Genomic DNA, 23,616 nt, shown 5'->3' with positions numbered 1-23,616 from the left:
CTGCATGGATGTCGGCCAGCGTACAAGGCGAACCCCGGCTGGGTCTCTTGGAAGTGCAGGGCTCTCTACACCAGCCAAACATTACCTCACCCTCCTTGCCGAGCAGCTGCTGGCTAGGGCCGCTCTGCATTAGTAGTGCAGCCATTTGGCAGGGCCGAGGAGCAAGAGGAGGCAGGGGGGGAGAACAAGAACCACAGAGCCTGGAGAAGCCAGATCTGGGACTAGCTCCAGCACCCCAGCGTGTGAAGCAGCTCTGCCGTCCCAGGCCATGATTTCAGGAGACCCTGCCTGGTGGCGATGCTAGCCACCACGGGCTGTTAATTATCCTGGAAACTAGAGGGAGCCATGGGGTTTGTCTGTGTCTGGCAGCCTCAATACAGAATCCCATCTACATCCGTTAGAGAGGATTTCTGCCTCCTCTTTACCTAAAGGGGCATAACAGCAGACGTTCAGAGTAACACCATTGATTCCAGAGCCATTTGCAGGAGAAGAATCAGACTCCGATTTCTACCTTGTAACAGGGAGCCAAGTTCTAGTTGCCCGCGCGGACCTGCAGGCCTCTTGCTAACAGAGGCAGAGTTATGTCTGCTGACTCACCTCGGCAGCCAGACCAGGTGGGCCCCATTAGCCCCAACCCAGGGCAATGAAAGGAGACAAAGGGAACTCAGGACAGGGATAAAGGGGTCCTGCAGGGACAAACTCTAAGGACAGCTGGTTGAGGTTTCTTTTGTTGTCATTTAAGTTAATGCTAAAGGCAAATGGCAGGAAGGTGCCCAGATACCATGGTGATGGGAACCAGAGATAGACAGGTAAATTTGGCCCAGATCCTGTGTGTGTTCTGTGATTGGAACAGGGTGGGAAAGTCACCTGCCTGCATAGCCATTTTCTGTCACTACTTTGGGAGAGCCGGGATACTAATTAAAAAGACTAGCATCTATTTAAAAGAATTCACTCCAGTCCCCTTTTGTATTGGCTTCTGAGCAGCCTTCAAGAGACTGTGCATTTTACTGGCACGAATGTTTGCAGAAAGCAAACCTGAAATTCACCCGGGCGCATGCGCAGCAGTTGTGCGTGGGCACCCGGCACGGAGTTGTGCCGCCTCTTTTGATTTCTAAACCTGCTCGGCCGTCAGGGTGTGCCCGGGGAAGCCGGTACAGCCAGCATCTGTGCACAGCATTTCAGGCCAGGAAGTCGCACGTGAGCAGCTCTGATCACCACTGCCCAATCCTCCATCCTCCCACATGCCTTCCTGCCAGACACTGTTCATAGTCCTCCTTGCTGGGTTAACTCTACGTTAGCCTGGAAGATCCTTGGGCCGGGTGAAGCCCCAGAGGTGCCCAGGGCACTATATATACACAACAAACGACGCCATAACCAATGGAAATGGCATGTAGGGAGGGAGAATGCAGTTATCCAACCAGGCCAGGGCACCGGCGCTATCACCCGTCCTGGGAAAAGGGCCCAGGGATCCTTAATGATTGCTTCAACCAGAACTCTTTCCTCCCAGGGATCAGCTCATAGTCCCAGGACAACCTGCACTGGAGGCCAGTTCCGCAAGTTGCCTGGTGCCTGCAGCAGACCCAGGGAAGGGCAGGAGAGTGGCAGGGGATGTTTCCTGATGGGTCTGCCATCCTTGCAGACGCACAACATACAGAGGGCCGTTTCCTGCATGTAAACCCCCTTCACGCACAAAGGGCCGGACCCTGATCACGGTCACATTGGCATCAATCTGGAGCAAAGCCACTGGAGTTCCTGTGGCTTTACTGCAACGACACAGAGCTCAGAGGTCACAAAGGGGTTCTGGGCTGATTTAAACCTTCATGCAATTAACATACAAGCACTGGTGCATTCAATCCCCTGCACATTTTTAGCCTGGGGAGCTGCCCTGTCTCCTTTGGTAACCCTGGACATGCAGAGCGATGGTTTGTCAGCACCAGCAAAGAGCGGATCGACTCCAGCCCTGGGCTAACCCTGCTGACCTCAGAGCAATGACACCGGGGTGGGGGGGAGGGGAGATCCGGCTTCCTCTCTCCCCGGATGCCACCGGCATCTCGCTCTCAGGGCGCAGAGCGCTGCGTGACAAGGCCAGTGGTTCAGGGGGATGCCTCACCTTCCAGCAGCTTCCTCAGCTGCTTCTCCTTCTTGGCGATCTCGTTCAGGAAGAGCTTGGAGTTGAGGTGGCCGATCTTGGGAGGCGGCAGGCTGCCGCCCGTGCAGTTCTGGGTCCTTGATGAACCGGCAAGGAGAGCAAAAGGACTCATTAAAAACGTCGAGCTTCCCCTCCTCTCTCCTCACCCCCCCACGCTCTGCCCGGCTCCCATCTCTCCCCAAGCCTTTCCCAGAGGCCGACAGCTGCCGAACATCTGCCAGGCAGCCTCATCTGTAATTAGCTGCACTTCAGCCAGGGACGGAAAGGCCTTTACATCAGCCAGTCCCTCTCCTGGGCGTCATTTCCTGGGGCTTTGGCCAGCCTAATTTTAAAAGGGCCCCGTGGTGTGACTCCCCCAACCCCCATGGAGACGCCCCCGTAGCCGGACATGGCACAGGCAAGAAGGTGCTCCTGGTATCTAGCCTGCATTTCCTTTCCATTCAGCCCATTAGCCCCAGGCAGATCCCAGGGTACCATCCGACACTGGCCCCCTCCCTTCTGGGGGTCTTATGCCCTGTGATCACGGCCCCCCGTTCCCAGCTCTTTTAATCTCTCCTCCCAAATCAGTCCGTGGCTCTCCTCGGAGCTGCCCTTCGGCGGGAGGCGAATGCATCTGTTAGGGTCCTTCCCAGGCCTGGCCATGTCACAACTTGGGCGTGGACGTCCTCGGGGTGCCCTGCGTGCGTCTCTGCAGCCAGCAAGTAGGCGGGGGCCAGGCTGGAGAGACCAAGAGGCGCACACTGCAGGGGTGGCGACCGCGAGTCCTCGCAGTGCCGGTAGTTAGGCCCAGGGATGGATCCACTGAGCTAACGGGGCCGCGCCTTGCACTCACTCCCGTCTGACCGGGGCTCGCTCTTCTGGGAGAGCGTGTGACTTTTCCCCCCACCCCAGATAACGGCTCCGGATCATACAACCACCAGGCTTTCTGCTGCCACAGCGCTTCTCCGCTGAAGCTCTCGAAGCACTCTGCACGTGGCAACGACTCAAACCTCCCAAACCCCTGGGGGGTAAATTCTTAGCTCCATTTTTCAGAGGGGAGAAACTGAGGCACAAGGCAGGGCAGTGACTCAGTGAGAGACGGGCCTAGAAGCCGCGTCGTGCGAGGCGTAGCCCTGTGTCTAAGCCACGCGCCGTAGCCCTGCAACACAGCCTGACAATGCCTCCGATCCCACCCTTGCTCGAGAACACGAGCTGCCAAGAGACTGGCTCCTTACCTGTCCATTAAGATTTTCACGGACTTGGTATTCTACGAGGGAAAGGAGAAACCCTGGTCAGTGGCTGCTGTGTATCGTCTCCGCTGTGTCCCGATGCACCTCTCCCGGGACCTGCAGCCGCCCCCCCCCCCCCCCCACTCGCTCCAGGCCCAGCTCTCTCCTGAGCAGAGATCATGCCAAATTGCCGGGGGGGGCGTGAGATGCGGATAAGTCACCCGCCGGGAGCTAGGATGGGACAGAGTCACCTGGCACCGGTGTTACAGTTCAGGAGGAGGCTCTGCAGGGCTGAACGGCTAACGCAGCACTGCTCACCCCCCAGCTAGCTTCACCGCCACTCCCCAAAAGAGCAGCCTTCGGATTCACCTCTGGGAAGGGATCTGGGGCCCTGGCCTTTCCCACTGGCTGTGTTTGCAACTGGCCCCAGCGCTCCCCTCGATCAGGGCGTAAAGTCCTGCTCATCAGCTGGATTCGGCCCGGGATTTTCCCAGCTCCCTTTAAAGCCTCTTTACTAAGGAAGCCAGCACAGGCGGCAGCAGCTCAGGGGTTGATCATCCGCCTTAAAGGAGCAGAGCTGTTGCAGGAGATTACCACCAGAGGAGGGTGAGGTGAAGGGAGGGGAGATACTGGCCCCCAGCCACTCCCCCGACCCCAGCTTTGAGGCCGGGAAGGGCCCCTTAATCGGTCGGAATCCACCCGGGGAGCGAGGTGAGGCAGAGGGATCGAGCCGCTTCGTGCACCAGCTCAATCGGGGTTTGGGTGGGAGGCCCTAAAACCCACCCAGGCTCAGGAAGGTGGGAGATCCTGAGCGTCCCCCTTTTCTGTTTAGAGATGATCCACTCGATGTCCCCCCCACCCCCGACCCCTAACTCTGCTGTGAGACGTGGACTTTGTTCCTAGCCCATCTTTTGTCCATCCCCTCCCCGGGTTGGCTAATTATCCCCATGGGCCACGACCCACTGCCAGCCTATCCCAGGAGAAACCAGCTCATCCACAGCAAGGACGGGGGAGCGTCCCGGCTTCCAGCCGAACAAACGGGCCGGTGGGCTGGAAAAGCTACTCCGGCCACCGGGAGCCAAACAGACTCTTGAGAGGAGCCGATCCTGCCTTGTCCCTGGCCAGAAGCCCCCTCCCCTGCGGCCTCCTCTTCCAGGCTGGGAGCTGGGGGTATCGACGGCGTGGGGAGAGCCGGCGCGGGGGAATCACGAGGTGACTCTGCTCCCAGCCCATCACTGAACTCGAGTGTCTTTGTCCTGGGGGCACGATGGGGGGGTATGTTCAGGCCAGGGACCCTGACAAACTAGTGCCTGCCCCAAGATGTCCCCCACCCCTCCCCTCCTCTGTTAGAATCCAGCCACCAGCCCCGTTATCCCAGGGGCTCCCCCTCTGCCCTCCCCTGGCCAGGGGGCCCCCTCCCGGCACCTTCATGAAGTTGATGTCCTCGGTCTTGTCGAACATGAGCTGGACGGAGCTGAGCAGCTTCTTGGCCTCCTGCATGCGCTCGTTGAGGTGCAGCACCTGGGCCGCGTTCTCGTTGCAGAACTTGGCCTGGGCCTTTTCCAGGATCTCCATGGTCTTGCGCAGGTCCTCGTCCAGGAGCTGGTGCATCTTCTCGTACTGCAGGCGCACCTCGTCCTTCAGCTGGCTCACCTTCTCCTGCCGGGGGGGGAGGAGCGCGCGGCCAGGGTCAGCGCCCGCCACGCCCGCTCGCTGCAGAGCCCTGCCCACCGCCCTCGCGGACGGGGACAGGGCCTGCTGGTGCTTTGCCGACATCCCCGGCCTGCCCCCCGCTCCCCTCGCGGACGGGGACAGGGCCTGCTGGTGCTTTGCCGACATCCCCGGCCTGCCCCCCGCTCCCCTCGCGGACGGGGACAGGGCCTGCTAGTGCTTTGCCGACCTCCCCGGCCTGCCCCCCGCTCCCCTCGCGGACGGGGACAGGGCCTGCTGGTGCATTGCCGACCTCCCCGGCCTGCCCCCCGCTCCCCTCGCGGACGGGGACAGGGCCTGCTAGTGCTTTGCCGACCTCCCCGGCCTGCCCCCCGCTCCCCTCGCGGACGGGGACAGGGCCTGCTGGTGCATTGCCGACCTCCCCGGCCTGCCCCCCGCTCCCCTCGCGGACGGGGACAGGGCCTGCTAGTGCTTTGCCGACATCCCCGGCCTGCCCCCCGCTCCCCACCACCTGCCTCTTGACAGGCCGGCCCTTCGGCTTTGCCTCAGCCCATTCACCAAGATAGTCAGGGCTGTGGAGGAGGGAACAATGTGGCCCTGAGGGTCAGGACGCCTGGGTTCCATTCCTGGCTCGGGGGTGGGGGGATTGGCAGGGTGAGCGCAGGAGTGATCACAGTGGATTAATCAGTGTCACCCACCCAGGCCTAGCTTCTAACAACCCAGAGAACAGCCGTTCCCTCCCTCTGCCCCACCCTCATCCAGAAGCCAACGCAACCTGCAGCCTCTGCCGTGCCCGGGAAGGCCCGTGATGGGTGGAGGAGCAGTTCCAGGGCCATCTGCCAGCTGGACCGTCCCTGGCCGTGCAGCTGAGCAGCCCGGGAACCGCAGAGGTCCCAGGGCGGTGTGAAGGCTCAAGGCCTCTGCTGGGATAGCCAATTCCCTCCAGATCCAAGCAGATCGCCTGGGGTGTACGGGCCTCAACTCCGCCCGAGAGCAACCAACTCCGCCAGCGAGGGGGGCTGTCTCCAGGGCCTGTTCAGGCCTTGGTTCCTCAGCCGAGCCTGCCCGCCGAGGGGCCAGATCCCTCCGCGATCACCGGCCTGAGACACCCCCCCCCCGTCAGTTTCACCCACAAAGCTTTGCTGACATGGGTTGGGCCAGAGCCGGCGAGCTAGAGCTGAAAGGCTCCACGTGCCCCCTGCTCTGCCTGAGCCCCCCAGGGGGGTGACCTGCCATGCCATGGGGCCATAAAGAGAAGGGGGGCGGACACTACAGATTTTCCCCTATGCAAAATATTAACCTCAGTCTCCCGGGTGACTGCCCTGGCCCCAAGCAGAGAGTTAACTCCATGCCGGCTGGACCTCTGTCCCCCAACCCCAGCACGCCCAGCACCACCGAGCCGCAGGCGCCTCGAGGACGGAAAGCGATGCCCGGGCAGCCCGCGGCGTGGGAGGACTGGCTCATGCCCTGCTGCCGCGTGAGACCCTGCCTTGGCCGAAGGGCGCGGGCACAAGGGAGGGAAAAGCACCAGCTACCTCGACCAGCCGCTTGTCTGACTCCAGCTTGTAGAGCTGCTCCTCGATGTCCTGCTCCCGCTCCTCCAGGCGGTCCTGCTGCTTCATCAGCATCTTCTGCAAGAGAACAGGGGGCAAGCGGCCGTTAGGCACTGGGGCGAGTCGCAGGGGCACGCGAGGGAGGAGAGACGCAAGCGGGATCAACGTTCCACAACATCAACGGGGCAGCTGAGGTGGTGTGCCGGGTCAACCGTTCAGGGGTCTGAAATTCCCCAGAGCAGCCTGATCTACAAGGTCCCATCCTAAGCACCCCTCTCCAGCTAGCAGGCAGCATCCGTCCCTGAGTTGCAGCCTCTCTTAGTGCCAGTCTCTGCCTGGTTGGCTTTTTGGGGGTAGCAATGACGATGGGGAGGGTCTTACAGAGCAAGAGAGACGTCCCCGCCTCCACCCTCACGGGGGACTTTATATTGGTTCTTTCTTGGTGGCTTTCGTGAGCTGTTAAGGAAACTCCTCTAGGCTGAAAGCCTGTTTGTGCCTGGAAACCACCTTGGAACAGCCGTCCTGAGGGATGGGTCTGAAAGGTCAGCGTTCCCTCTCCACGCAGCGGGCCTGGCCACTGTGGGGTCTGACCCGTTTTCTGTCTAGGACCCTGCATTTCGGCTCCCCGCTACGAGCGACACTGCGCAGCCCTGTCAGAGGGACAATGACCATCACAATTACCCCAGCGGCCGACACTGACTGGGTTTGGTGGGGCAGACGCTCTGACACCCCAGCAGGAGGAGGTCTGGGGTTCCGGCTGGCCTGGAGGAAACAGCAAACTGAGGGAGGAACTGCTGGCTCCACTCACAGCTGCCTCCACTGAATACGCAAAGATATCCACTTCTCTCTCCATTGTCCCTCCCAGACCTTCAGAGACTCATAGGGCTGCAGTGCATTCCCGGGGTCTCCCATACGAGTCCCCGTTGCCACAGCTGCTTCCTATAGGACCACCAGGTTTGGCTGCGAACAAGTGTTGACGCAATTGGAAGGGGCTACCAAAAGTAACAGTGTAAACAAGACGAATGGAGAAAAAAGTGCATCCCATCTGCTCCCCATCCATTCTCCTCCCTCTGTCCCATGGAGCCCCACTTCCCCGTTTCCCAGGGACAGGGTTTGTGTCTAAGCAACCAAGTAAAGAACCAGGGAATAGTAATACTGGTAATAAATTTAACAGGCTGGCTGAGCATGTTGTAGCCCTCTCTAACAGCTGGTAAGGATAAGAGCCTACTACACCAGCCGCTGATGGAGTTACTCCTTTAGCTCTACAGGTAGAAGCCGATGCGTAGGTACGGAAGTTAGCAAGTTCAATCCCCGCTCCTGACTCCCAGTACAGGGTGTTACCTATATGTGGATCTTACTACTACTGAGTTACACTTCTAAAGGCCTTTCCCTACATGCGAGGATCCCAAAGTGCTGTGTAAAAGAAAGGTTACTTTCATTCGATACACTAGGAACTGAGGCAAAGAGAGAGATCCAAGGTCACAGAGTGAGGCAGTAGAAGAATTGGGAACAAGCACCAGATCTCTTGACCGCCAGTCCAAATCCCTATATCCCCCGATTCTTTTAGGGGTGATGACAGAAGGAAATATTTATAGTATCCCCTCGCCGATCTGCGTGAAATGTGCAGGGTATAGGAACGAGGCGGTATCCCTTTTAATAGCTTGTGAGCCCTCTAGTGACGCTCACTGTGTTCTGTGCTGTAGACGCTGCCAGAAACCAGTCAGAACAGCCGTGTGTCTGTCCCTAGGCCTCACGTGTTCGTGTATGTTTAGTAAACATGGTTATTTGGGACCCAGCTGTGGTTCCTTCACATTGTTTCTGTTGTGTAAAGAGCGAAATACACAACAAGATGGGCGATAGGAAGGTAATGCAGATAAACAGCGTTTCAGATGCGTCCCAAAAGATGGGAGAAGGTGACCTCATTTCTGATACACGTGTTTTTTTGGATAACAAAGATTCAGCTAAACCAAACTTGCGAAATCCTACTCCCACCACGAGGAGGTTTTTTGGCTGGGGGAGTGAAATATCATGATACGTTTTCCAGGCTGATCACCATCAAGGTGGAATCTGTGGCTGGGCTGGTACATTTCCCCGTTGATTAAAACTGGGGTTTCAGGCTCCTCCGGCGAGAGAGGAAGCTCTGGCGGCAGCACCCTTGGAGAGAAGGTCCGTCCTTGAGAATTTAGGGCTGAGAGAGGAAAGATCATTTTAAAAGCTGCCCCGCAAGCAACTTCTATTTTCTAGCAGGGGGAATCTCGTTCTGGGAAGAGGACAGTGTATTTTCCAGCTTCAGCCAGATGGAAGAGACACACACGCCCACGCCCTAAAAGACAGAATAAATTAGAAATCCAAAAATGGCTACGACCATATGAGTCATCTGCTAAACAGCTTGGCTCGGAGGCCGGGCATCCCTGCCAGAAGACAAGCGAAGAGCCACTGGTATAGGATCAGCGCCGGGCAACTCCACTTGCTACGTCAGGGGCGCCCTGCCCGTAACACACACACACACACACACGAATTCTCAGACATTTGCCCTTAATTCGTCCTGCATTAATCCCATCAGAAAAAGCCGCTGGGCTCCTAACACCGAGGCAGAAGGGAGGGGTCGCTGGAAAACTAACCGGTTGGACACGGCACAGCAACGGGGACATGGAGGAAAATGGCAGCAAAGACCAATTTTGAGGGGATTATTGCTAATATAAACCAGCGCTCAGGGATTTATAATCAAGTAATTAATTCCTGGTCTAAGCAGGGGGAGGGAGGGCGGGAGAGAGGCGGTGGACGGAGCTGCCACGATTAACTGCACCACAGGGAGAGGCTGAAGCCTTCAACTTAATTCGTAAGCAAGAATTTGGAGCCTCCTCGTTTCTTGTTTTTCTGAAGGTCTGGGGCACCTGCAGCCTCATTAACAGTTGGGTAAGTCAGGCACTAGTAGACGAGTGGGCCCTCTTGGGTTTCTTCGTCTCCAGCCTCGGTCCCTTCAAGAGATACTGACGGGTCAAAGTGGCCCTGAATCTCGGCTCTGGATCAAACCGGCAGCCCCCAGCGGGTCTGTAGGCAGCCCCCCCTCTGCTCTCCTGGGTGGGGCGGGGCATGAGGACCTGAGGGGGAAACTGACTCGCAGCACTAGTGAGCCTGACTAGATGCGCAATGAACAGGAAGGCGGGGTGTGCATCAGGAACAGCAGAAACACCCTAAAAATGTGTGGGGGTGCCCCCCTTCTCCCTGAGCCCCGCTCCCCATTCCCCGAGGCCCCACCCCGCCCCTTCTTCCCCCGAGGCCCTGCCCCCCGCCTCTTTCCCCCAAGAACCCCCCTGCTCGTTCCTCTCCACCCCCTCCCGCCATCGCTTGCTCTTACGGCCATGCCCTTCCCATTTTAAAAGTGGGGAGACCATGGCTCCCTGGTCCCCCCTGTTCTGGTGCCCCTGGTGTGTGTGTGTCTCTAGGTGGTTGTAAGAAACTGGTGTTGGAGGCTGTGGGTGTACGTACACACACACACACACTCTTACAGCATTATTAATATTTATATTGCAGTAGCACTGATTGGCCACCAGGGAGAGCAGGGCCCTGCTGTGTTAGGTGCTGTACATACGCAGAGAGCACCCCCGCCCTGAAGAACTCACCATCTCAACAGACAAGGCCACGTGGGAAGGGAAGCGGAGGTACAGGGAGGGGAATTGACCTGCCTACGGTCAGACGTGTCAGCGGTGGAGCTGGGAACAGAGCCCCAGTCCCCTGACGGTGCGATACACTGGGCTTCGCTGCCCCCATCACTCCCCTCTACTGGGTGGAATAAGAACTCCCCCCTTCTGTGTCAGGCCTTGAAAAAGCCCAAGTATATTACTAACCACACAGGAGGCAACAGGACGGTGTGAGGCACCAGCTACGATTAATCCTGGCTCCCCAGTGTAGCAGTGTCCGCGACCCAGTCTACCACTGCTCAGTCTGGGCCAGACCTCTCCCTCCTCCTGCAAACCACAGAACCATGCAGCTCTGGAGCCTGCGAGGGCCCGTTCCTTGGAGCCTGCATTGAGTGGTTTTTAAGGCCTGGCTTGACAAAGCCCTGGCTGGGGTGATTTAGTTGGGGATTGGTCCTGCTTTGAGCAGGGGGTTGGACTAGACACCTCCTGAGGTCCCCTCCAACCCTGATATTCTGTGATTCTATGAGTGCAGCTTGGCCAGACCCCAGGGTAAAGCCCCCTAGGTTTGGACAGGCAGACCAGTAAGCTGTGACCTATCCCAAGACAAATCAAGAGGACGTGGGTTTAACCACAGAGCGACTTTGGATCAGAGCCCCGGTGAAGGCCTGCTCAGGAGCCAGGGTCACTCTTCTGGATGTAAAGGCCTCCAAGGCGCTTACACTCCGGAAGGCAATAGCTGGCGTTTCCCCACATGGCCACGGACTGATGGGAAAGTTACGAGCGGCAGCTCAGTCCTTTAGCCGCGTTAACCAGAACCGTATTCTGCACTGCCCAAGGCACACACAGATCCCCGCTCAGCCTCCCTGCGTGGACTCATTCGCACTGTACCAAAGGGCGCCACCGACCAGTGTCACCCAGGGGACTCCAAGACTTCCAAGAAAACAGCTCCATCCTGATGCTTGCTTACTGCCAGCCACATCGATGGCTCCCACTCCACACCCAGAACAAGCGCCCGACTATTGGGAAGAACCGGGAATCTCCACAAAAGGAGATGAAGGTTTCCACCAGGGTCCATTTCAAAGCTGGAATGCATGTGGGCATTTCTTTCCTAAACAACACGGCCCACCTGGAGCGGTATATCTCACAGCGGACAACGGGCATTGACAAGCTGTCTGAGTCCCCCAGTCCCATGCCAAGCAACCAACGTTTGCCGCTGACATAAGCCAACTCTCTTCATCAAATGCAAGATCTGTCCAAAGGACCCTGATGATTTTTGTGGATCACTTCTTCCCTGATGACTGGTCCTGGTTCTCCTCAATCAACACACAGGGAACCAGCCGGAGAGCTGGCCCCCTCTGCATCTGCTCACAAGGTTACCTCACTGCTTGAAAAGATTTCTTTGCCTTTGGGATACCCTTGGGAAGTCAGATCTAACCATGAATCACCACTGTCCAAGCCAGGAGTTGACAAAATTTGCCATGTCCCCAGCTTCCCCTCAGAGGAAAAAAATCACTTCTCAGGGACTTCCCAGAAAGCCGAGCGCTTCATGAAACCTCTACAAAAAGCCACTACTGCCTCTGCAGCAGAAAGGCAGCCATGGAAACAGGAGCGACGCAAGCTTCTCTGGAACGCTAAAGAACCCCCAGGACAATCTCCGGCACAGCTCCTGCTTGCATGCCCGTTCCGATCCTCGGCCTCCAGCTGCACACCGCGTAACCCGGGCCGTTCCCACGGCCGTACAACGGCACAGCAGCCTGATGAAAAGCCTTTCGTGAGGCCATCATACCAGCCTGTCAGAGCAAGGAAGGAAGTGGAAGGCCCCATTCAATTCTCCTTCAGTGGCCCATGTAACGGACATTCTGTAACAAGACACGCATCACGCTGCAAAAAACTCAGACATGACACCCGGCCTCCAGCCACGCAGCAAGAAGAATACGTTGTTGAGGGGGACGTCTCTCCACAACTAGAGCCCCTACCTCTGACGACTCCTGAGAGTCCAGAACCCTGTAGATCTCCGTGGTGACTGATCAACGTGGCCTGGTCATCGACTCTGCGGGGACAGTAGGATTTTTTTTTTTAAATATAAAAGTAGTGGGTGAAATCCTGGCTCCATGGAACTCAATGGGAGCTTTGCCACTGGTGTCAATACATCTAGATTCCTAGCAAGGAGTAATTAAACCAGAGTTCAGTCGTCTGATTGCTGGTGAGTTTACATGTGGGAGGGGTGCAGCGCCGTCAGCAATCCATTCCAGGAAGGCCCACCCAGACCTCGTGCAGCACAGGTTGGGTTTCTCACGCTGCAGGCAACTGACCCGTGAAGCTCCGGGGGCTGTGTCCGCTCAGCAGCCTCGATGCAGAATCCCCTTCACATTCCCTGCTCCTGAGCCCTGGTTCTTCTCCCACACTCCAGCTCCATCATAAGCATCCACACACATCCTGCAGCAGGCCTCCCGGAGCCTGCGGGAAAAGTTCCCGCTGACCTCAACGAGACTCACCATCCCAAGGTGCGAATGGGGCCCAGAGCAGGTCTACTGGCTCACAGCTGTTAGCATTGCGCAGCAATGCAAAAGATCTGGGTTCAATTCTCAGCCCAAGCCTCTGGAAAGGCCAGACCAACACCCTAAGCATTTAGTGTCTCTCCTGTCCTGTGGCAGCTCTTTTAACTATTTAACCGCAATCTATCTATACCTCCTTTCAACCCTTCCAGGCAGTGCTGCCAACTCTCGTGATTCCACCACAAGCCCCACAATACGTGGTGTTTCATCTAAAGCCCCAGCTCCTGGAATCCTGTGATTACATGAGAATCTCTGCTCGCTTGCTTGCTTGAAGTTCCCAGGCCTCACTGGTGCAGAGAAAAGCTGGAAAATGTGTCAGAAGTATGATCTAAAGACTCAGACACCAGAAGACCAATAAAAGAACCTGACATTTATGATGGTTTGATACAGCTCATGATTCAGAGGCCAATCTCTGATTTGGGGGGGTCCTGACTCATGATTTTGAATGCTTGAGGACACAATGGGATAAGAGGTATTTGCACCCACAGCAACTAGTTCCAATAATAAAAAATATAGGCAGAAACCACCCCTTGCTGTATTGATGAGAGCAATTTCCTTTCTCTGTAGTATGGACTGAGTTCTTTAGATATTTTGAAAAGGAAAATATATCCCTTCCCTCTCCCCCTGACTTCCTCCCAAACAGGTATTTCTGAATTCAGCAGCGTTCACCACTTAACGAGTGATCCCCCCAAGATTTGCAGCAAAGTCTCACAGTTCATGCCTGACCTTCCTGTTGGGATAACCTGAGCCCCTTTGCATCTGTTTGATGTCTGGATATCTGTTTGCATTTCCCAAAAGTCTAAGAAACCTTACGCCCTCTCTCTGAGAAATGGGATGGTGCAGCCATTTGCTGGGATGGCAGCTGACCAATTTATTCCATTTAAAAAACATAAGAACAAAAACCCAACCCTTATCCTTAAAAAGCAATACCCCCCCACCCAGTTTACACTGCCTCACAACGCGAATTTTGAGGAACAAAAAGTACAAGAGATAAAATGAAGATTATTAATTTCCTTTTTGTTTCAGGGTAAAGAGTTGGGGTTGGTTTTTTTTTAAATTTAAGTCTTGCCCTGTGGTGTTGTGAACCCAAGTACAAGGACATGAAGCTAGTAGCCTATGAAAACAAAAAGTGAAACTGCCCAGAAACACTGAGAGAAACTGACTGGTCCAGTTTCACCGCTGCAGCCAAGTGAAATGCAAAAAGAGAATCAACCGCATCAATGGTGAAAAGTGGATCTGTTTGTTTAGACTCTTTGAGGCTTAGTAATTCACGGTGCTGTCAGTAACACAGGGAGTCTTATTTTATATGCAAATTCTGACAATGTCTTATTAATAAATAACGTTACTAGCCCCAGAAATCCCCACAAGTAAGGAGATGCTGCCCCAATACTGAACACAGTCCGAGTCCTGCAAGGTGCTGGAGGAGCTGGGTGCTGAGCACATAGGAAGCAGGGCGCTCAGCACCTGGCAGGACTGGCCCCCACTGTGTGGAGTCTATTGTTCGCTCGGTGCATAGTTACCACAGCAGTAACTGGTTCCTTAGCAGCCAGCAATACGTTGGTTCACAGGCGGAAAGCGGAAGCGGTTCCACCATCGGAGCACAATGGATTTCTGAATGGAGGGAAATACTGTTTTACTTCCTCCGAGTAGCCTGCCAGTGGGGACCCCAAATGAATCGGAGCCTGGGCTGAGTGGACGTACTACAACCCCCAGCAGCACAGCACTCCCCACCTGCCTGTTCTATTAGCGTCACATATCATCCCCCCCAAAAAAGTAGCTGTATGGTTAGCTTTGATCCAACCGTGATAAGGGAAGGGTGGGCTCATGCTCTGCAAGTATATGAAGGCCACAAACAGCAAGCTGTTATTAAAGGTAACTGGAGGAAAGAAAACCCAGGTTAATTATCAGAGGATCTATGTTGGTCTGGGCTGGGTGAACACCTGGGAATGTTTATTCGGGTTAGTGGTGTTCAGGTCCCCTGCGATCATGAACAGGAGCGAAATTTTGTTTGCGGGAAGTGCAAGGATCCTAAGCGCTAAGGACCCTGTGATGGCTTGACAAAGCCCTGGCTGGGATGATTTAGTTGGGGTTGGTCCTGCTTTGAGCAGGGGGTTGGACTAGATACCTCCTGAGGTCCCTGCCAACCCTGAGAGTCTATGATTCTAAGTCACCACCAGCAGCTTGCAAGCAGCTCCCAGGCGGAGCTCCACTGACGGAAACCGATCGCCAGGTCGTTCAGACCGACGGATACACTGGTAAGGATTGAGGCCAGGGAGCGGGGAACTGGCGAGCAGGAAGGAGAGGCTGCACTTGCTGCGAAAACAGCTAATTCTAATTGCAGGGCACAAGCTGAAAAGCAGGCCTCTTTCAGGGCACGTCTACACTGCGACAAAGAACACCCCACGGTAGTGAGGCTCAGCACCTGCCAACTGACTTGGGCTCACATCAGAGGGCTAAACATAGCCGTGTTGACGTTCCTGCTTGGGCTGGAGCCTGGGCCCCGAGACCCATCCACCCCTTGCCAGGTTTCAGAGCCCGGGCTCCAGATTGAGCCCAAACGTCTACACTGCTACTTTTAGTGCCATAGCACGAGCCTCGCAAGCCCCAGTCGGTGACCCGGGTTCTGAGACTCGCTTTCACGGGTTTCTTGCAGTGTAGATGGAGCCTGTGATGTCTCAAATCGGGCACCCCAAAAAGAGAGGGACCTTAAAGCGCTAATCCGCTTTGAAAATTTCAGCTAAACTCTCTAGCTACACATGTCCAGAGCACAGTGAGCGCACGGGAGCTGGAATCTTGCAAAGGTGCCGAGGGGAGTTAGGTGCGCAAATCTCTCTGAACGGCAATAGGATTTGCCTATAAAAATTCCAGCCATCATTACACACACACACACACACACACACACACACGATCACAGATCAGGGCCCCATGGTGCTGGGCACAATATATACACAGACCAGGGGGGAGGTGATTTTGGTACTAGGGACTAAAACTTATATTATATATAAGTTTCCAGACAGAAGGGAAAACAAACAAACAAGGTGTTCTAGGTAAAGAGAGCAAGGCAGGGCTGTTATCTGCATTTGACAGATGGGAACTGAGGGCCAGAGACACCCAAATGACTCATCCAAGGTCACAGAGGAAGCTCATAGCAGTACAGGAAGGAATTGAACCGGGGTCTCCCATGGCTAGGCGAATGCCCTAACCACTAGGCCATACTTTCTGCAGCTGGCCGCTTGTACACAGTGTTTCTACCCAATCCGTTCGACAGTGATCCTGCGACTGTCCTACTTTCAAGCGTTGAACAGTGCTGAGCCCTGGTCAGCACTTAGCAGATAATAATCAATACCCCCGGCAGCACCCCCCAGCCCCGCCGGGAAGCCGCCATCGCTAACCCCAGGCGACAGCCCAGCCTGCGGTAGTTCGGTGTCTGAGCTGCACCCACAGCTGCACAGAAGCTGAAAACGACGTACTCAAATCCCGCTCTCATGGAAGTCAATGGCCAAGCTCCTATGGAATTCTATGGGAGTGGGTCCCACCCCAGGCCGTCCTTGGAAAGCTGCTTTTTTCCTGCTCTCTGGATCACAGAAGCGAGAATTCCCGTGCACGCCCTTTCCCTTGAAAACAAAGGGGATCAGCCTCCTAGCAGCGAGCCCTTTCGTGCTTTTGCAGCTACCCAGACTAAATTCAAACTTGCAAGTGAATCTGCCACACGATCCTCCCCAATGAAGCACCCTCCCCCAGCAGCTCAGCTGATGGCAAGAACCAAAAAGCTTTGCCTGGTTGAGGTTCTTCCATGGCACCTCTTGCTGAGATCTCTGCATCGCATCAGACGCAGACCAGTGACCATCAGTGAGAAGGGGGTTCTGTCCGTCTCCAAAGTCCTTACTAACAGACCCCAGCGATCACTAAAGCAGCATTTTAAACCTTTACATTTCGCTGCACACTGGTTCTGCCCTTCGTTGACATTTTTGCTCCTCCGTTGAGCTCGGGGCAGTGCACAATCAGAGGAGCCCCCGTTTCTTTTTGGCTCTAGTGAGTTTCGTTCACTAGTTCTCATGCTGCGGCAGAAGTCTGGGCTGCAGATGCCACAAGGTCACTTGAAATCCCCTCCCCGTCCCCCTATAAAAGCTTTGGCTAGCTCAGGGGTCTCAAACTCAAATGACCACGAGGGCCACATGAGGACTAGTACATTGGCCCGAGGGCCGCACTACTGACACCTCCCCCCCGCTGCCCTCGGCCCCGCCCCCACCCAACCCCTTCCATGAGGCCCCACTCCTGCCCCCAGTGCGCGTCGAGCCGGAACCAATCTAGGTAAATGCTGGGGGAGGGCGGGGGGGCCGCTCGCGGGCCGCAGAAAATAACCTTGCGGGCCACATGCGGGCCCGCGGGCCGTGTGTTTGAGACCCCTGGGATAGCTAGTTCGCGTGCTGTGACCGCTGCTTGCCACACTGATCAGAATCATTTTGCTGTCCTGTGCCTCACCCTGTCTGTTGGTTATTTCTCTCGCCTCTTGTAACTTACGAGGACCGTCCTTTTGTTATCTGTGTACAGTGCCTTGCACAAGGGAGGCCTCGATCGCAGACTAGGGTCTCTCGAGGGGACCATAATGCAAACAATAAACAACACGCTTTCACTGAGCCACGAATAACACTTACATTCTGATCAGCGTGTATTACAGTATTTGTTTTAAATACCCAACCCCCCCTTTTTTTTTTTTTTAAATCTACGCCACCGGACACTGTCCCTTTAAGCACAACTGGCTAGCTAGCCCAGTTCTCTCACTGTACAGCGGGCAAGTGCTGTCGGGCTTTGATCTCTCTCTCTCCTCGCTCTGGCTCTCCCCTTGCAGCCGAATTACAGCGCTGAGCGCCCGAGTGAATAAGGACATTGTTTGCAACAACCGGAAAGACAGAGCTGAGGGAACGACACGGGGGGGTGGGGGGGGGTAAGGATGCAGCAAGAGCAAAGAGGTCACAAACGGAGCAACAGCTACAGACACCTTAAATCGGCCAGAGGTAAAACGGTATCCGGGCCCCACATTGAGACCAGAGTCCGATCCTGGCTGCCCCGGCGTCCCAGCACAGCAGTGGGGTTAAGTCACTAGCACTGAATTTTAGAACACAATGAACTAGAGACACATCGCAGACACCCCCCACACACACCCCCTCTCAGGCTGCGTCCAACACCGGACTCCTCCCTCCATGGTTGCTAACATCCTCCTTTTCAGCCCGCGCCACAAAAAAAGTGAATTTCCTACGAGAAACGCGTTCGTAACTATGGCGACCCCTTCCCATCCAGGGGAGGGCTACTGTGCTCCAGCCTGTAAACAAGCAACAGACTTTATACAGAGATGGCTCAGCCACCACTAAAATGCAGCCGTCTCTGGGGTGGAGCACGATGGCTGTTTAACAGCACGCCGCAGCCCGAGTGCAATTTAAGACAGGAAGTGACGAACACCGTACCCATTTGAAACCACAGAAGGAATTTTAGGGGGGAGGGGCGAAAGTAAACACTAGGGCTGGAATTTGGCCAGGGCACAGGGGTGAACACCCCACCTGCTGCAGAAACTTTAAATGACAAAGAGCGTTCAGGGTCCCGATACAGAAGACAGGGCCTCCTTCCTTAGTACTGTGCTGGGGAATTGCTCCAGTACTGCGGGAGGAGGAGATCAGTGACCCTGAAACCCCTTCGTGCCTCTCATTCAAATCCTATGCAAGCCCAGCCCCACTTAGTTCGTCAGATGCGATGCGCTCACAGCCCGAGGTGATGCCTCTGTACAAACAGCCTCGTGGAGAGAAGGAGCATTGTGTTGCCTTTACCACAGCGAAATCAGCGCGCAGAACTTCACGGCCTCAGAGCCAGGAAGCAGCTAACTCCTTGGGCAAACCTTGGGACCCCACCTGTCCCCATCTGAAACAACCCCAGCCTCCGAAGGGGTGAAACACGCTAAGCTCCGGATGAGTGCCTACGACTGACGCAAAGAGAGAGGCGCTGGCCCTTTAATTATCTCTCCGACCCCCAGGAGACTGACTGTAGGCCGATCCATTTACATAGACAGGAAGGAAATGTTTTCTGGGTTTCATCTTACACAAATTTACAGTAACCAGCAGTCAACAGAGGAGCTCTTGGGTGAGCTGAACGCCTCTCCTCCCCCCCAGCTAGCTAAACACATATCTCATCTATTTTCAGGTCTGGCCAGTCTCATGCTACTTCCGCCTGGATCCAAATCTCGGGCCAAGTTCCACCAACGCTACCGGGAGAAGGGGAAAATATGCACAACGCCCGCAAGGGCTGAATGTCACCCTGGGAGGGAGACAATGCAAAAATGGTCTTGAGAACTTACCCACCCCCACTCAGCTACACCTCAAGAACACTCTTGCAGTTGGATTTCAAAGAGGCCCATCTTGTTTTGCAAACCATTACGGATGCACCAAAACCACACTGCTTGCACCAATCGGTTCTTCCTGTCAGGTCCAGCCTTTTATAGGGAAATCAGGTGTCGTTTTAGGGGAGCCCTGTGGCCTGTGATATACAGGAATTCAGACTCCACAATCACAGTGGTTACTTTCTAGCCTTGCAATCTATTCAGTTGCATTTTGGCTTTTGGTGCTTGCAAGTTTAGTGATTTGACAAAGGTGCCTCATTGTATTTCTGTAGACAGCCTTGTAACAAATCACGAAACGCTTCACGGAGGCCACTGGGCTGAATACAGCTGGGCCACATGGAACTTCACACTCCAAGCAGGGACAGAACTCAGATCCTCCTGCTCCAAAACGACAGGCCTTGCCCACTTGAACTAAAGGAAAATCTCCCCTAGCACCGAACTGTATAGGGCCCATGACACACAGAGGAGCCATTTGGTTTAAGATCCTTGAACAGAATAAGTTATGTAACCGCAAAACTACTTCTAAGTGGAATTTGAATATGATTCCCCAAATGGTTATGCCTTGTTGGTGTAGCTATGTTGGTCCCAGGATATTACAGAGACAAGGTGGGGGAAGAAATATTTTTTACTGGACCATCTTCTGTTGGTGAGAGAGACAAGCTTTAAAGCTTCCACAGAGCTCTTCTTCAGGTCTGAAATATGGGTTCACTACTTACGCTAAACAATCCGTCCCACCTTGTCTTTAGCTGTGACACTCAGTCCCGAAGATGAGCTCTGTGTAAGTTCAAAAGCTCGTCTCTCTCTCACCAACAGAAGTTGGTCCAATAAAAGATATCACCTCCCCCACCTTGTCTCCCCAAATGGTTGCAGGTTTTATTGACTTCTATGTTTGGGGGCTATGCACAGAGCCCTCTTGCAGATCTGCCACAATTAAAAAAAAAAAAAGTACATGGGCACTGAAATTCCACGGTTAGCGCCAATGTGATTTGAAACCAGCATGTTGGGTGGTGAAGTCGTGACCAAATGCCTGCCTGGGGCAGCCCCTGTCCCCTTCCCAAGTAACCACCTTCGGTTGGCTTTAGTGTCTCATCGGAGGATCTCAAAGCACCGGACAAACATTTAATCAAACCTCACAACACCCCTGTGAGCTGGAGTCCCCTTCTACATGTGGGAAACTAATGCACGGAGAGCGGAAGTGACTTGTTTAAAATTCACACAGCAAGCGAGGAAGCGAACCCAGGAGTCCAGCCACGCTCCCTGCTCCCCAGTAAGATGCAACAATTTGCTATTGCTTGTCTATTTCAGTCCACTTCCAGTCCTTCCTTGGAGTCAGGACCCACAACCATAGCGGGACATGGATCAAGGTCAGCTCCTGGCCCCAAACAACCCCATGGCCGTGACGGATGTCGTGAGATGCTACTTGGACAACACCTGCAGTCAAGCTCCGCCCTCATTTGCACCTGTCCGCACTGAGTGTAATTTTGATGCTCCCCACAGAGACACATGGAAGGAGCCCAGTGGGAGGATGCTGGGTGGGAGAGGGCTGAGAGCCTGTCACCGCCTGCTGCTGCTGAAATATCGCCCGGCTCTGGGCAGAGCAATCCAAATCTGTGTTGCAGCAGCAGTGACTTCATGTCCTTAATGGTACATCCCCTTTCCCCCCATCCCATCAGATTACCTCTCGCAGGCCGAGTGGGAAGGGGAGGGGGACATGGATGCCTGCAGGATCCTTCTTACCACTGGCTAGTTTTGGAGGAGAGAGGTGCATCGTGTTTCCAGTTTCTTTGTCAACCAGGTGGCCCTCCAGCCATACCCTGCGAAAAAGCCCCCACACAGCAGCACTGCAGAGGTGAGTGTCTCTCTCTCTCACATCCCTTCCACCGCCCGGTACTTCCGGCTGCTCAGCACCAGCACACCCCTGCTCAGGAGACACTGCAGGCTAGCTCCCTATTCTCCTTGGGAGAGCTCGGGGGGAGGGGGGGAGAGGAGGAAATTAGAGGACACCATGAGGTCTGGATTGAGGTTCACCTGCAGAACTGGGGGCAAGGAGGGCTTGCACTGCACCGGGCTCCAACCCAGCTTGGTATGAAACAGAAGGGGGGGAGGAATAGCTCAGTAGTTTGAGCACTGGCCTGCTAAACCCAGCGTTGTGAGTTCAATCCTTGAGGGGCAATTAGGGATCTGGGGCAAAATCAGTACTTGGTCCTGCTAGTGAAGGCAGGGGCTGGACTCGATGACCTTTCAGGGTCCCTTCCAGCTCTAGGAGATAGGTAGATCTCCATATATTAAGTCATGTGCCTGGGTTTCCTCCAGAGTTCTCCACCGCTCGCCCCGTTTTCAGTCATTGCTCCCTGCTGTTTCCAACCACCCCTTCCCATGCACACACAACGCTAAAGCAAAAGGCCCCACTGCACCCAGTCACGCTCTGTTCCCCAGCACAGCTGACTGCGAGGGGGATAGTCATTGGTCACAGCTCCCCACTCGCTTCCACATGCCAGAGAGCTCATCAGACTTTCTAATGAACTTCAGGGGCAGCCTTCCCACCACACAGGGTCTGGATTCACCATGGGGGTGGGGAATTGTTGCACGAGGGGGGTGTCTGTGCATCACTCCAGCCCTGCCCAGAAATCTACCTTCTACAAAGCCAAACGCACACAGGCAGAGCATCCAGTGACTGGTGAAAACTAGATAAATTCATGGAGGTTAAGTCCATTAATGGCTATTAGCCAGGATGGGTAAGGAATGGTGTCCCTAGCCTCTGTTTGTCAGAGGGTGGAGATGGGTGGCAGGAGAGAGATCACTTGATCATTGCCTGTTAGATTCACTCCCTCTGGGGCCACTGTCGTAGACAGGATACTGGGCTGGATGGACCTTTGGCCTGACACAGTCTGGCCGTTCTTATGAGAAACTCCCCCTCCCTCTGTCTAGATGCTGCCTCCCCCCCCACGGACACCATGTGCAAAATGGCTCAGAGCAAGGCATCCAAGGCAACAAAGGGCCCAGCAAACACTGATTAGTCCCACCCATAAACAGGGAGCAAGGAACGGCAAACACAGGCAGAACAAGCAAGAGGAGCTCCTTTTCCCCCAGCCTGGGAAAGCCAATTCGCAGAGGGTCAAGGAGTCAAATGCTGCGGCTGGATAATTTTATGGGCCATAATGTTCAAGTCACGCATGGCGAGATCAAGGTAATTAAATTTCATGCTTCAGGAGGCTGAGGTCAGGAAGAAATTCCCCACCCCTCTCTGTGTGCACAGTGCCGTCCAATCATGGTGGCCTCCCTCTGAAACATCACACACTGGCCCCATGGTCGGGCTGGCCAAGTGTTCCTCTGGAAGATCTTCAGAGGTATTGAGGCACCTAACTTCCACTGAAACCAATGGGAGTTAGGAGCCTAAATACCACTGGGCCTGCCTGCCTTCCTTGTGTTGCGGCCCCATCCACATTACACCCCACAGCCACAGGAGAAGCCCCTTCTCTCTCCCCTCTTACCCTGACGCTGCAGTCGCAGAAAGAGACAAGCCACATTTCCCATGGGGGGCGCCTGCGAGTGCCTTCTGCTGAACTCACTTCCTGGGCGCCGGTACCGCAGCGGGGGGCCCACCTGGCAAGAGTCCTGCCCGTCTCAATGGCCCCACAAATTGGCCCGTTTTCTTTAGAGAGACTTCCAGGCTGCCATGGGGAAAACGTCCCCTCTTGGAATCATGTGAGCCAGGGACCTCTGCTGGGTCCTCAGCAGCATTGTTATGGGTCACCCCTCTGGGGTGGTGAGTGCCTGAGACAGGAAAGCCACAGTCAGCGGTTTCCAGGGGGAGACAATGCCAATGATTGTGATTGCACAGCGAGGCGGATAATTTGATCCTTTCCCGGCTCTCCCCCCAGGCTGCCACCCCCTCAAGCAGGCAAAGCCTTCCTCCAACCGCTGCAGACCAGTGCATGCTGTCAGGCATGTCCTTAGCTGGCCCGGGTCCTTTGCCAGAGTAGGAAGGAGAGTGGGAGAGAGAGAGAGAGAGATAAAGGGGTTAGGAAAGATAAACAGGAGGGGAGAAAAGTGGAAGAGCAGAAAGCTCCTGGCAGGAGTGAATGCAGGAGGAGCCCTCCCCCACACCCCCGTTCCCCCTGGCCACAGGTAAGGTGGGGACGGTGGGTTTATCCTGGTCACATTGGTGATCTCCCTGTTCCATCCAGGAGCTCCTTCCCTCAGTCCCAGCACTATACCGTGGGGCTGAGCACGAAGCCGCAGGCAGGGATCTGCAAAGGGGAACCAGACAAGCATGGTAACATCAGTGTGAACCCCTCGTGCAGAGACACTGCAGCAGCACGATTCACCCCAGTCCAGGGTAACTATTGCCTAGAGTCACAGCCCGAGGCTTAACTCAGGGGCGACGGACAGTGGTTAGAGGACAGATCGGCCAGGGAGAGGACGTCACAGCCCCATCTCGGGCCAGCCAGACA

General features: G+C 55.2%; 1 protein-coding gene across 1 annotated transcript in view; it reads right to left on the bottom strand.

Annotated features, from left to right (window-relative positions):
* The window catches only part of TRIM8 (tripartite motif containing 8), a 54,514-nt gene that overhangs the window by 2,873 nt on the left and 28,025 nt on the right, over positions 1–23,616 (bottom strand). Inside the window, exons 2-5 of the mRNA XM_039547479.1 lie at positions 6,564–6,659; positions 4,783–5,016; positions 3,364–3,395; positions 2,111–2,226 (exon numbers count right to left, since the gene is read on the bottom strand). Coding sequence (XP_039403413.1) covers positions 2,111–2,226; positions 3,364–3,395; positions 4,783–5,016; positions 6,564–6,659 — 478 coding nt within the window. The remainder of the gene's footprint in view (positions 1–2,110; positions 2,227–3,363; positions 3,396–4,782; positions 5,017–6,563; positions 6,660–23,616) is intronic.

The sequence above is a fragment of the Mauremys reevesii genome, linkage group 7 (genome assembly GCF_016161935.1).
Source record: "Mauremys reevesii isolate NIE-2019 linkage group 7, ASM1616193v1, whole genome shotgun sequence".
In the NCBI taxonomy this organism is placed as follows: domain Eukaryota; kingdom Metazoa; phylum Chordata; order Testudines; family Geoemydidae; genus Mauremys; species Mauremys reevesii.
The sequence above is the reverse complement of the archived record's forward strand: the minus strand, read 5'-3'. Positions and strand labels throughout refer to the sequence as shown.